Genomic DNA, 14,841 nt, shown 5'->3' on the forward strand with positions numbered 1-14,841 from the left:
CTGCGAAATAAGCGCGTCCCAACGGACACTCTTCAAAGCGCTATCGAAGAGTACAAAGAGAGTCCGCGCAAATAAACCAATGAATATTGTATGCGCGTTTATCGATCTTCCGGATGTTCCCAGCGAGCGATGAATATCGCGCAAGTATGAACGAAATCATGCGAGATTATAATACTATTAATTGCGTTATGTTATTAATAATACTAAGTATTAATAATTAATGAAATATCAGATCATCAATGAACGATTTTACGTACAACGATGCGATGCGCAAAATGATGCAACAACGGTACGAGATAAATTGAGAATGGCATAGGAACTTCCTGGATCGGAATCCGGCATGGGGAATGTGAAGACAAGCGCGAGTATCAATTGCGTACGTAAAGGGATCGTACGATATCCCGGGCATCGGTGACCGCCACCGCAGGCCGCAACACGACGGTGCAGTCGCAGTTAATTTGCTCACTCCAAGTGTGTTTGATTCCCCTAATTAATTGATCGGTAGGGTCACCGTATGCCAGCGTATATACGGATGGCAGTAATCAAGCGCGTGGCCCTCGCTACGTACGTCTATTTGCACGTACGTGCTCTATTTGGCATAACCCCACGCTCGACCGTCTGCGTATAAATTCTTCCGCGAAAATCTCGATAAAAAATCAGAACATTTAAATTTACATTTTTATCATTCAATAAAACGAATTAAAATTGACAATAACGATTACAATACAGCAGAGACGATTCTAAAGATCTCTGATCTTATTAATATATTCATCGATAAGATATAATTACTTGGCTGCGTTCAGCGGATTCAACAGTTGAGTGAGCACTCGCTGTTATTGTATTCTTTTAAGATCATATAATCAACATTTTAGATCTGGCAGAATGATACATCAATAGCAGCGAGTGCTCACTCAACTGTTGAGTCCGTTGAACGTAGCCAATGTTATTTTAAGGCAACTTTACACATATTAAATGAAATAATTGTGGGTACTCACCGAGATGTCCGTTCTCGTAATAATCGCCGTTGTCCATTCTGTGCTTCTTCAGGGAGTGTTGAGGATGATGGCCAGCCGCCGCGGCTAGGTGACTCGCCGCAAGGCTCAGCCCAACGGAAGCTCTCTTTGGGGGTCTTCCTGGCCTGGAGCTGTACAGTGAGAGAGAGTTACTGTGGTTAGAGACACCCGTCATCGAGGTAATGTCTTACCCCGATCGTTGTGGTCGCGATATTCATCGCGACCGATTATCTGTTGAAAAGATTAAGGAAGAAATATCAGCCCTCGCGCGCGAAGCACGGAAGTAAGTCTCTCGATTCATTAGTACGATCGTCTCGGCCGATTAGGTATCGCGAGAAATGAGAATACCGCAACTGCGAATTATCAATGATTACGAATCGAGTTGTGAATTGTGAAACTGAAAACTGCTGCGTGGCACGACACGTATGTAGAAACGACTTCTTTAACGACCGCCTGCTGATCTTTCCTCTGTGAATAAGTCTTATTTGCAATACACCTCGAGTGGATCTCAAATCCTGATTTCAAGATTATACTCGAGAGGAAAGGCATCCCAGAAGAAACCGCGCGAACCATTAAACGAACACCCGGCTCACTAGCCGAGGAACAAATTTGAAAAGTCTTGTTGGCTAATCTACGTAGATCGATTGTGAACGTTTCGAGAGCGGGCTCTTACATGACTAAGGGAAAAGAAAAAACCGTGAAAATAACACGTGACTTTCACTCTAAATTCATTATCGACAAACTGACAAACAAATTTGCAAAGTTTTGCGCATTATCTTTAAATTAACATTTCTTCACGTAACATACGATAAAATCATGCACGAATGGTTGAATATATAAACATTAAATGGGCGAATGAAATTACGTGAGTTCTTTTAAGACTTACACGACAAAATACTTGCGTAATTAATTATGCAATAAATAATTATGTAATAAATTATGAAAGACTTTCATTGCATTCACAAGATTGTCTAAAAATAAATCTTATGGAAGATTCCGCGATCTATTCTCCCAGAAATTCAGTGCTTTATTATAGGATCGAGTTCCGTTTCGAGTGGTCGGCGTTTTCTTTTGATGAGCGTCACTGGCACCTTTCGAGCTTTGTCGGCGACGAAGTAGACGAGGAAGATCTCCGTTGAAACAATCTGTACGATAGTGACGATGATACTGGTGCGCTCAGGAGAGGGAGGTTCATTTTTCATAGGCGGTAGGCGCCAGAGAGGCGCTCACGCATACACACACAACGTATGCATTCACATCACACTAGGACGTTACGCACGAAATACACGCATGTACATGTACATATACACAAAGATGCATTTTGCTTTAGCGAGGGAATATCCGGAACTTGTTACCTTTCTTTACTCTCAATATAACACCCGATCGCGAACGTTCTCAGCTTTTCCCATCATGATGCATCTCCATATAAATGATAAATTAAATTTCGATTAATTAATCGCCTTCGATAGAATGACACATCGAAGATAATCGAAACGCATTTTTAGAGGCTCGGGATCGTTTTCTTAATTATATACATGCATCCTTTACACGACCGTACATTATTCACGGAAAAAATCGTTAGGGAAATAACGAGACGAAGGCTGAGCACCACTAACCGGTAAGCGAGCAATCTCATAGTAGTCAAGACAGATTTGTAAATCTAATTTTTCATCCCGTCTTTCTGCCTTGCCCTCTCTCACTTTGCCTCTTCGTTGCCCAGAATCTTCCTCATCTCCTCCTCAGTATCCTACTCTCTTCTCTTCGTTTTCGACCATCCTCCTACCACTTCTTCCGCCCTCTCTTTCTTACTCTCTACGACATTCTTTTTCGCCTTGCTACTTGTCTCTCGCCCCATCTCTTTTTCACTGCTGCTTCTCACGCACGCGGGATCCCCAGACGATTCTCAGACGGCCGGTTTATACGGCGGTGATCTCTTAAACCGCTTAGCTTCAGGTTACACCGAAAACACGAGCGCACTTTCTGAGCGCTTAGACCCCGCATAATGCGCATTTGTTTGCGTGCCGCGCGATCAGCGAAATAAGACGAGGCGCCGGCCGGCGCGAGCAGTGCTGGTTTAAAAGCTTTTTCTTAACAAATAGAAATCTAATGTGAGTCGAAATGATATATTTATCCAACGATTGTGCATTCGCAAAAAAAAAAAAAAAATTTTTATCTTATAAATTTTATCTTAAAAATTTTTATCTTATACCTGTTAAAGATTGAAAGGTACGGCACTGAGCACAATCCTCCGCATGTAATATACATTTGTTTCTCTACAAGTTTTCTCCTACCGAGTCAGATATTTACGCAATATCTCGTGCATTATGTAGCGAAACAATGGCGGGTCAACGATTGATCCATGGGCGTGGATCAGACCGTTGGCCAAGGAATCAAAAGATCGCTAATAAACGCAAATAAGCGTTGCGGCAACAACGGCCGCGCTACCGTTCGTTCAATTTTATATCGTGAAAACTGATCCGTCTTTCAGGGCGAATTCAGCTGGCAATTTACGCCATATTGATTGTAATTATTATAGAAAGAAAATTAACTTTTATTACGAAATAATCAGAACGGGAAAGAAATTGAAATAATAAATAATGTAAAAAACAAGAATTTTTGAAAAGTTTCTCTTCGATAAACGCGCGATCAACTTACTCGGGCCTTTGTCCTTGATATTTTCAGATCGTAAGTATTTTATTAAAAAAGTGGTTTCAATGCCGTTGCAGAAGGTTCCAGATAATTATATAGGTTGCTTTCCTCCTCAGAACGTTGTCCTCCAGAAATGTCTCCGCGAGAGCGATCGTGGAAGAATTTACGAGTGCCAGCATATCTCGTGCAAATCATGTACACACGAGTAAGCCGCAATTAGAGCGTAATCGTAATGAACGATCGAAGATCGAAAACTTCACGACTTCTCGAGCCGTCCCGTCTCTTGTCGCGTGATTTACACAGCCGGAATAAGACAGACGTCCGCCGCACTTAATTCACAAGCGAGTCGCATCGAGTATAGTTTTCGAACGGTCGAAACGGTTAGACGGCTGAAAATTATCGCTCAAACGATCGTTTTGTACGTTATTCGCGGCGCAGTGCGATCGATCGATTAGATCCGGCAGCGCACACTTCTGTATTGTATTTGGCCGGGTTCTCATTCGGAATTGCGTGTGGGCATTAAGAGTTGCCGATGATCGGGCCAGGTGCTATGCCCCCCGATCTCGATCGTTCCCCGCCCTAATGATCGTTGCACCTCCGGAGAACCAGATCGCTCCGCGTAAAAAGAATAGACAGATCGACAGTGGAATCGGCAAGGAAAGGAAGAAAGGATCGGAGAAATGCGTGGAGGAGAAAGAAAAGGCAACACACGAAACGTACAGAAGTAAATGGGGGGGGGAGAGGAGGAGGGTGAGGGAAGAAAAAAACTGGGAGAAAGAGAGAAAGAAACTCATCGCGCGGCGCGACTCGCGGGGAATTACATGGCTTTCGTAAGCGATGGGGCGTTTAACGATCTATCGACTTCGAAATTCGTCTTTGATTCTTCCAACCATTCCGCTCGTCCGTATCCGGCGTAGTCCGTGTGTTGCAACGTGGACAAAAAACACGGCGCAACAAAACGCAGCGAGCCGATCGAATCGAATCGATCGAATCGAATTCATGATTCGAATTCGCTGCTGGAAAGGTGTCCGGCGTCCGATCGACATCAAGGTGTAAGACGCAGGTGGAATTGTCTGTGTTTTAATACGCGCTAACTTTGAGTGGCGAATTCGAATGAACAAACGAACGGAATTTGCGAAATCGAGCGGAAAAAAAATGAAGCGATCGAGCGTTACGCGAATACGGTGGAACGAGATAGATCGAGCATGTATTTAACTGTACGTGGAAGTGGTACTCGCTTAGATTGCCAATCTGATATTAGCCTTAAGTAGATGAGCGCGGTGTGATTTATAGCGCGAGTACCTTAATTGTCTTAATTATGCGGCAGCCGCTTCCGTGGAAAGCGCGGCACCGCTCCGCGCGCAATCGACCTCGATGTAATTTAACGTGAGCGTTTTCTCGCGATTCCTACCGCACCTGACAGTTCCTGCGCCCATTACGATAAACTCTGACGATAAACCAACCATAATTCCCCATTAAAATCGATGCGCGAGAGGTCCCTCCATTGTGTGTCGTCCAAAACTTCCTTCATACGGAAACAAATGGAACGGATATGAATATCGTTTCTCCCAAGCGCAATTACGGTTATTAATTTATATTCGCGTATATTCGCTGCGGTAGAAAATAAGGTAACGCATATGCTGTTAGAAAACAGCCTGCGTTCTCCATTCGCAAAATTCATTTGGCACACGACAAATTGGATGGAGTTGAACGCGACGTTAATTAGTTTTCTCGAATCACGTTACCATTGACGTTACCGAGTTCCGCTATTTTGTTTTTTTTTTCCGTCACTAAGCTCGCTCGTTATTGGCAGAACGATGATTACATTGTAACACAAATATTTGCCATTCGTGTTTCACGTTCAGGGAGAGATGGATGGAAATGACGATGGCAAGAGCGTGTCGAGCAGAAAGAGAAGAGAAGATGTAGACTAGATGCGTGGTCTGTCATGCGAATATCGCGTGAGTGCCATCCTGACCCTATCTACCTGTACGCCACATTAAATCGGTACATATTGTAGAATTCCTTATGATGCCTTCCTGTCGACGTCTTGTCAACACAACGGGAAGTTGGTGTCATTTACTAACAAATCAAGATAAGAAATCTCTCCCAGACATGAAAGAAAAATTTGCATTTTAACAATAAAATGTCTTAAGAATCCGATCGTTAAGATATGAAATATTTGAAAAATCGCATAATACATTATAATTTAATATATAACATTTATCGCGATAACATATTTATATGCATAAACACATTTATCGCAATAACTATTAATAGTATTATGATTTTTATAATTTAATAAGCGTATTTCTTGACGTGTAACAAATCTTGATCGCGAATGCGATGGCATTCTGATGAATTCAACGTCATGACTGCCTGACGCTCGCCAGAAAAGAGTTCAGAGTAGAACGAGACGAGAGAATGAACGAATGAACGGATAGACGAGTAAGTGCGCGAGCGAACGATCGTAAATTGTCAATTTCGAAGTCAATTTGGCCAGGCTTACCAATCGGCTGCCGGTTAATTTCAAGGTGAATTGTGTCCAATATGGGTATATTATTAATGGCCCGCCGAGGGATAGGGTGCACTTCGGACCGACGAGGGTTGCAACCCCGTTCTCGCGCATTGCCCAAATCTATCGCTCGGGGCTGGCGGTATGCTCTCGCATTCGGTATTCCGGATTAAATGCTCTCTGATGTTGCTGCAACAGCGGCGGTTGCACTGCCGTCTCTCATATACGTCTAACGTCCGTGTACATGGAATGTTTGGAAAACGATGAATATCATCCTGTGCGCGAGAATGAAATTAACATTTCCACTCTAATTTTTATTTTTTTCCGATATAAGTTTATTTGTAGAATGTTATGATTATTTTCACTTTCATAAGTTCCTTTTGTGATTTTTTACAATACCTGAGACATCCAGACCTTTTTTTTTTAAAGAAATATTTAAATATGTAGAAGAGTCAATCTCTCTCTCTCTCTCTCTCTCTCTCTCTCTCTCTCTCTCTCTCTCCTTCTTTATGGATTTTTGAATACCGGCACGCGAAACCGGCATTTCGAAACTACACTGGTTTTATGTGTCCCCGCTGTCGGTTTCCTGTTTCCAGCCACGACTCAAGCGCAAATATCGCGCCTTGTCTCTCGCGAGATTGGCTACAAAGTTACAAAGGACTCACTATACCGAAGTCAAACACGACACTATCTTTGAATTACGGCGCCGTTGTCTTATCGCATCCTGCCGCTACCGTCTTGCGCTGTCCAAATACTCCGAGGCGTCTCGAAAACAAGGGCCATCCGCATTGGGTTATGGGAAAATAACTCGAGTAGACTACTCGAGAATTCGAGAGAGCTCACAGAGTTTCTTACGAGATCTTTGTTGATTTTTTGTCTAGTCTTTACAAGTCGAATCTCTCCGAATATGTGACTATAGTCAAAGTAGAATTAGTGAGACTCGAATGAGTTTCGAATTTAGGTTCGATGAGAGCTGCTTGCTCTTTTACGCTTTGCCACGTGACCTTACACGTCACAAAAGCACCGATTCAGTCATGGCTCATAGAGTTTCACCCCGGTTTTTCCGTACTATTCCCCGTATTTGATCTATATTGTGGAGTCAGGTTTCGTGTGACCTTACATCTGGTTTGAAGCGATACAGTCATCAGACATTAAGAGCGTTTACATTCTGCTGGTAACTGTGTCGGTGGTTGTCAACGGCGTATTATTAGGGGAACTCAGCTACATAATTGGCTTTTATGACTGGCAGCTTTTATAAAAATGACAATAGAGATACATTCTCGGCTAGTGTTAAGAAGAATAAAAGTTACGATATAAAAAAATTGTAAATAGTAAGTAAATAATAAGTAAATCAACATTTTTATTTGCTACTACTTATTGCCTATGGTCTTTATGTAATTAGTTGATTCGCTTAGTGTTTACATCTTACATTTTTCTGTATCATCGCTGCAAAATATTAAAATTCGCGTGAAAAAATTTATTCACTTCGCACGAGTCACTTTTATAACTTTTAAATATCCGTTTACGCCAACTTTAAGAAATATCTCAATTTCCTGAGAATGATCATAATTTTGAGAACCACTGCCGATATTATGATACAAGCAACCATTCTGTTTCCGAATTATCGTGTTTCGCGCGCTCTCCGGTTCTCTTCCGCGTGTCCCTGCTCTCGTTCGCCATTCTTGTCGTTTCCCCGAGTCCTCTCTTTCTATCACACTCTCTTTCTCTTATCCTCTCGCGCTCTGTCTTTTTTTCGGAACTTTGCGAAAGCGTCGGCGAGAGCGTCCCCTCGTAAAGCCTCGTCGCGTGCAATTCCCGTCATAACAACGACTTCAATTTTCGTCAAAAGTCTTTCGCCGTTATCGTCGTCGCCGTCGCTCCCCCCCCTCTCCCTCTCCCTCCCCCTCCCTTCTCACCCCTTCGCCTCCCACGATTTGGTCCTTCGATTTGCCGCTTTATAAACCCGGTCGTCCTATACCGGACGAAAATCGGCAGCCACCAGCGCCATCGCCGTTACCGCGCGATATTTTCCAAATTATAAATTTTTATGACTGACGCGCGTAATACTCGCCCTTCGATTTCACGTGCCTATCTCTTCGTTTCCGCTGATGTTTCTTCCCTATTCGCTCGCTTTCCCCGCGCGATACCGTTAGTCAGATTGGATTTGTCCGATTTTGTGCATTGAGCAGGAAAAAGGCAAAAGGGAATACTCCAAGATAGATATATTCCTCGTATGTATTGTACATCATATACGATATGAAGATTGCATGTAATATTATATCGCGTTTATAATTTCTAATTTCGATTTAATAATGATTTATCGTTTAATTGGGAAAAAATTAATTGATTATAGACATAGCAGAACAATATTAACGAAGACCCGTTGCACGTTGCGATTCATGGTCAGATAACGTAATGAAATATACCGCTATCAATCCTCCACGCTCGCCAATTACCATGCGAGCGTAAGCATTCAAATCCAAGAATTTCTCAGTAAGATAGAAAGACAAGTGCGGAAATAAAAAGGCATTCGCATATGATATGGTTCGCGGATGATTTTATGCATCCTTGTGCCGTTACACGGAAGAGAAATAACGAAGGAAGTCTCTCCCCTCGACATTATGCCGGATAAAGAGAGAGAGAAAGAGAGAAAGAACACTTTCTAATAACCACAATGTAACGCTGGGGTGCGTTACACAAAAGAAATCTTTTTCTCTCCCGAACGGGGGTTCGGAGACTTATCTTAGTAATATTGGATTAAAACTTATACCTCTCTCGGTTGCAATATGTTATTTTTATTGCTCGTAGCTTTGCATAATATTCGCTGGGGTGCGCGAGCATCTTCTTCTCTTTCTCTCTCCTTTTCTCGGGTTCTAATTTTAATTTTTATGTCATGCCGCGTTGGGGAACATTTCGACGTGGCCTACTTGCGTTTTAAGATCTCGCGAAATGATCGTCAGTTATATTTTCGGTAAAGAGCCGCGTAACACGAATTAAAGAGATAATACCTACATTTTCCTGTGACAAATAAAAAATGATTTTATTACAAAATAGATTGCGAATAGTACCAAAAGTGATTTAAAAATACTCGTTATATTATCACGTGAGACATCGCAATAACTTTTGTTTCAGCTGTTTTATTAGATATACAACTTTGCTTCCGCCGTTTTCCTATAGATGACTTTAGCAGTAAGTGATGGTCGAAATAAATAGATCATAGACGTCATACAATAAACTTGGGCATCTGTCAACATAACCCCATAGAAACATTAGTCGATTTGTATCTGCATCATAAAGTTATTCTCGATTGAAAATGTCAGTTTACGAGCCAAATTCTCGTCATTTGCGGGAGGTTTTAATTTTTTGCTTCAATATGAAGAAATCTGCGGCTGAGGCTCATCGAATGCTCTCAAATACTTATGATGAGGCCGCTATTAGTGAAAGAACGTGTCGTGAGTGGTTTCAACACTTCAAGAACGGTGATTTTGACGTCCAAAGTCATGCTCTGTATTTGGTGGGACCAGCTCGGCGTGTATTATGAACTGTTAAAACCGACTGAAACAATCACAGGCGATCGGTATCGAACGCAATTGATGCCTTTGAGCCGAGCATTGAAAGACAAACGGCCGCAATACAACGAGAGACACAATAAAGTGATTTTGCAGCATGACAATGCTCGATCCCATATTGCGAAAGTGGTCAAGACATACTTGGAAACGTTGAAATGGAAAGTCCTACCCCACCCGCCGTATTCTCCAGACGTTGCTCCCTCTGACTATCACTTGTTTCGATCAATGGCACACGGTCTGGCTGACCAGCACTTCCGGTCTTATGAAGAAGTAAAAAATTGGATCGATTCGTGGATAGCCTTAAAAGATGACCAGTTTTTTCGACGCGGGATTCGTACGCTATCCGAAAGATGGGAGAAAGTAGTGGCCAGCGATGGACAATACTTTGAATCATAAATGTATAACCAGTTTTTTACAATAAAGCCTCGGAATTTCGGAAAAAAAACGGCGGAAGCAAAGTTGTATACCTAATATAATTGTTTTTTAGTTGGACGTTTTACATTTAGACTCGAAATGTACACATATTACGTTTGCTCGGTATATAGAATTTGATTAATGTACATATATGATGTATATAAAAAAAATTGTGGGAAACTACGGGCGCGGCGTGAGATCATCGATGTCGATGTCGACATCAATAGACGAACGCGATTATATATCTATCTCCGAGAGTCTGCACGCATAGTTCGAAGTAAACCGACTTCAATTTCGAGGACCCCCGCAAAGATATAAAATATTTCTATTACTGACACTGACAGAAATATAGTTTTTTCTTCAGAAGACACGCGATGACCATTCCTGGGAATGAAGAACAAACGACCCTAAAAATATGATCTATATTACTAAAGGTTACGGATCCCGTCATCCCCGAAATAGGGCGCGAATTTGACTCCGAGTAAATTACTTTTACTCTTCGAATTATTTCTTGTAGATCGAATTATCTTTCCTTTAATATCGACGCGAGGGACGGTTTTCTTTCTTTCTTTCCCAGAACGATTTCAGTAAATCCACTCGGCGCGATCCGTGAGATGACGATGAGGACGACTACGACGTTATTCCTTCACGCACACGACACGCACTCGGCGTAATACTCGATAATACCTGTATTTGCACGTGGTGGGCGCGACAGATCTCACCCGTGCGACGTGCGTTATAGCTGCGTAATCCCGGCAATCTCGAGGACGTGGCCCAGTCTTCGGCGAGCGTAATCCTGCCAATTTGGGCCACGGATTATCCCCGAAGGAGAGGGCAACAACGTTGCGTCCGCGTTGAGAAACTTTGATTCGATTTCGGCAAAATAACAATCAAAATCTTCACGTGTCGGCGGAATTTAATTTCGCTCCTTCTTAACTCAGACGACATATACAAACACGTTACAAATCGTCATCACAAAATCGTGGACTATACCAGAATAGTCGAACTTTTCGAATAATCCACGATAAAATCTCAATTTATTGATCAACGACATTACATGCGGATCAAAACTTCGATCTAAAATCATCTGGTTGTTATATCAGTTTCGCAAATGCGAAGGATCGTGACTGGCTTAGAACGAAGAGAAGGTAGGTGCGGGCAGGGCAGGGCAGACAGGGGGGGTGAAGGTGTAAGTGCCAGAGAGGACGGTGCTTACCTCGAATAAAATATATCGACTCGTAAAGCGACTACGGTGGTCAGCTTTTTGTCGGATGGCGGGCGTGCGGCAGATCGAGTGTGAGTGGGGCTGTGCGGGGGTGGGTGACTCGTGTGTATGTTGACATAGGGTGAAAGGGAAAGGTGGTTGCGGTCTCTTTTTCTCTCTCTCTCATGATGAGACTCCTGGTCCCAGTGTCTCTCATTTCAATATTTCCATGATAAATCCACGATAAATCCGCATCTAAGGCTTTTTTACGAGTCTCTACGGAATAAATAATAAAGCGGGCCCGCATGGTCGTAGCTCTCATACTAACACGATGCAACCAATACCTTGCGATGTGCCGATTCTCGTCTTTGGATCCTTCTTTCTCTCCCTCCTCCTTCCTGCGCTCCTTCGCTGCTCTAGTCTGGTTTTTATGACCACTACAAGTATGTCCGAGTGTCAGATTCAAATAATAAGGTGGAGAAGGAGGATAGTCGTCAGCGAGGAGGAAAAAAGGCATACCTCTACGCTAGTATAAATTCACGCCGACTTATGGCAGATTCGTACCGGCGAAGAGACCCGATCTTTCCTCCAGGCTGATCCTCTTTTTCCTCCCGCCCCGTTATTCGTGCGGCTTTATTAAGTCGTTAAATTGCAAAATCGTTGTCGACTCGGAGCACATATTCGGATCGAATAGTCGTTGCGCGCGATAGTTTCATCCACGAGATAGTCCTTAATTACCATCAATTAACGGCAGACGCACATCTATTATCGTTGTATCGATAGCCGTATGTTCTTCGGTGATCCAATATTTGCGTAAAAGAGAAAATTGCCGGTACACGTCGGCATAAACCTCTTCTTCCGCATGGAAATCGAGCGACGACTATTAGTACGCGCACGCAGAGCACGGATATCCCGAGTGAATTATACGCGCGTTATCGCGTAACGCAATTGATTTTATTGCGCAATAAAACGCACCCGCGGGCACACATTTTATAACGAAAAATCACCTCCTTTTAGGATTTTTCTCACTGCACTGCGTAAATGGATCCGAGTTTGCTCGCAAGCCGCTTAATCGGCTTCGACAGTTCGCGGACTGTGCGTGAAATGTCCGCCGATTTCGAGCGGTCTTCCGCATTTAACCGCGATAATTAATAACGTAATTAAGTCGAGGTCCATAATTCAAAGGACGTCGCATTCGCGAACCACTGAAGTAATTGGGGAATTATATTTTGTTTCTAAAGGGAGATCCCATCGAGGACGTCGAGAGGCTTCGTTGCTAGCATGCGCGGGTAAATTGTAATTAAATATCAAACGTTTGCAATTACCGCGCCGCACCTGCTCGCATTTCCTTCTCTCGTCGACTTTGCAGCGCATTAGTAATCACCCGTTTCCAAAGGGAACGTTCTTCGACGATAAATTTCGGACTTGATATCTGGGATCGATCGTGAGATATTTCTTCGAGAGAAAAATTATTGCCAATAAAAGGTGCATGGCCATTACGAATGTGTCGCTAACTTTCAATTGACTAGAGTAAAAGAGAGTTGGCGTGGTCTAAATTGTATCTCAGTATTTTATATTATATTACTTAAAATAAGCAACATTTAGTAATAAATATATAAAATAAATAAGAAATGAGTAATAAGATTATATAAGTTACGTTTTTGTGTTAGTGACTTTTTAAAAAAAAATCAGAACATCTGATCATTTATAATTCTTGATCAATCTATGTTAATAATAACGTAATATAATTTATATTAATAACGTTTATAATTTTATTTGGAATTTTTATATTTTCATAAAAGAAGATTCATTGTAGAATATTTTACGTTCATATTTGCAATTATTATAAAGATTAAATTAATATTTTTATAAAATCTATCAAGTTTCTTAAATTGTTCCACTACAAGAATTGTTCCACTACAATAAAAATAATTGACAATAATATAAATGTCACTGCAAAAACAAATTCAAACCAGTTTTACTTTGACGTTCTTGTCTTTTTATTATTATTTAATAATTATTAAATATTAAATCTTTCTTTTAAATTATAAAAATTAGATATTAATTAATGATTTCTTTTATTAATCCTATATTTTTATTGCCTAAATTGTACTTTTTACAGCATGTGTTTTCAAAAAGATTTATAAGAAACTAATTTGTTATTAGTAAAAAATCAAACATGTAATATAATAAGTGTCCGAAACATCAAACTACACATTTCTAATTCAAATCTCTTTGCATATAAATCAATATCAAATGAAAAACAAAAAAAAACATATAACTTAAATAATACACATTCAACAACTTTCGTTTACAATAACAAACGAAGTAATTATTCCAATAATTCCGATGAAATTATTACAATATTGTTAGTTTGATTCCAATATAAATAACATATTTTACATTTCTCAAAAATAAATGTATAAGATGATAACGCAAATGGTTTCATAATTAGAAGACAGCTCACCTCGAGATTCTCCGCGAGCAATCGTTTTTCCGCGGAGCAAAAGCTGCGATGCGGATGCGTGCGATTGATTCGACATCGCGATGAGACGGAAACGAAGTTGTCTCCGACGAACAGCGGGTCTGTATCTTGCGTTGCCGCGTTCTTATCGTTCTCATCTCTTATTAGCACGTGTCCATCGCAAGAGAATTAGATTTACGGCGACGTCGTAACGGCGAACAGCGAATGTGTGCGCGCGCGCGTTGTTACAAGTACACGTGACAGCCAGTGCCCAGTCGGAGAGAAGCCGAGAGAGAGAGAGCGCACGCGTGGACGGTTGTCGGTTTGCGGTTGACCCGTGCCGTACCACACTCCGATACCTCTGCGGTCGCAACCATGCCGACACACCCGGGCTACCCACAGGGCCCGTAACAATGTCCGCGCGAGATCTAAGAATCCCCTGGTGGTCCCTGATTCTCGACATTTAAGGATGTCCCGGGCCTACTGTCATCGACCGTAAACACACGTAAGCAAATTCCAGAACTAACTATATACAGCCAAACACTATCCTGTTTACTTATCTCGCTTTTGATGTTAAATGCACGCAGGTGTCTTATAACAATCGATTAGAAGATAACATGCGTTAAGATGTAAATGTTTCTTAAAATTGTCATCGCTAATTTGGAAAATATCTCGATGTCTATCGCACGTTAACAAATTATGAAAAGAGCGATCGTAAATGTGAAGTGTCAACATATTATACAGTCCTCATGTGTCATGTTGATCATATTTAAAAAAAAATTATAAATAATTTTCAAATTAATTAACGCGATATTAAAATTCACTCGCGTATAAAATTTCAGAGAAGACATTATCGGTAATTATAACTGATTTTGTCCACCAGCGAATCAAATTGACGGCTATGTGATTGGAAACGTCACGTCGATCGCGCTCGTGTTTCGAGTGCATTCGAGTGCGCGTAAAAATCGCGCATATGTGTTTATCCGCACACACATATATATATATATATATAG

The 14,841-nt window shown here is 41.5% G+C and overlaps 1 protein-coding gene across 4 annotated transcripts in view; it reads right to left on the reverse strand.

The window, feature by feature from the left end:
* LOC108691004 (dachshund homolog 2) overlaps window positions 1-14,841 on the reverse strand; it is a 197,426-nt gene that overhangs the window by 116,908 nt on the left and 65,677 nt on the right. For 3 of the 4 annotated variants that reach the window (XM_018198603.1, XM_018198602.1, XM_018198600.1), the window contains exon 2: window positions 996-1,144. In XM_018198603.1, coding sequence (XP_018054092.1) covers window positions 996-1,144 — 149 coding nt within the window. The remainder of the gene's footprint in view (window positions 1-995; window positions 1,145-14,841) is intronic. The other variant, XM_018198601.1, reaches the window with a different exon arrangement.

The sequence above is a fragment of the Atta colombica genome, unplaced genomic scaffold (genome assembly GCF_001594045.1).
Source record: "Atta colombica isolate Treedump-2 unplaced genomic scaffold, Acol1.0 scaffold38, whole genome shotgun sequence".
Taxonomy (NCBI): Eukaryota; Metazoa; Arthropoda; class Insecta; order Hymenoptera; family Formicidae; genus Atta; species Atta colombica.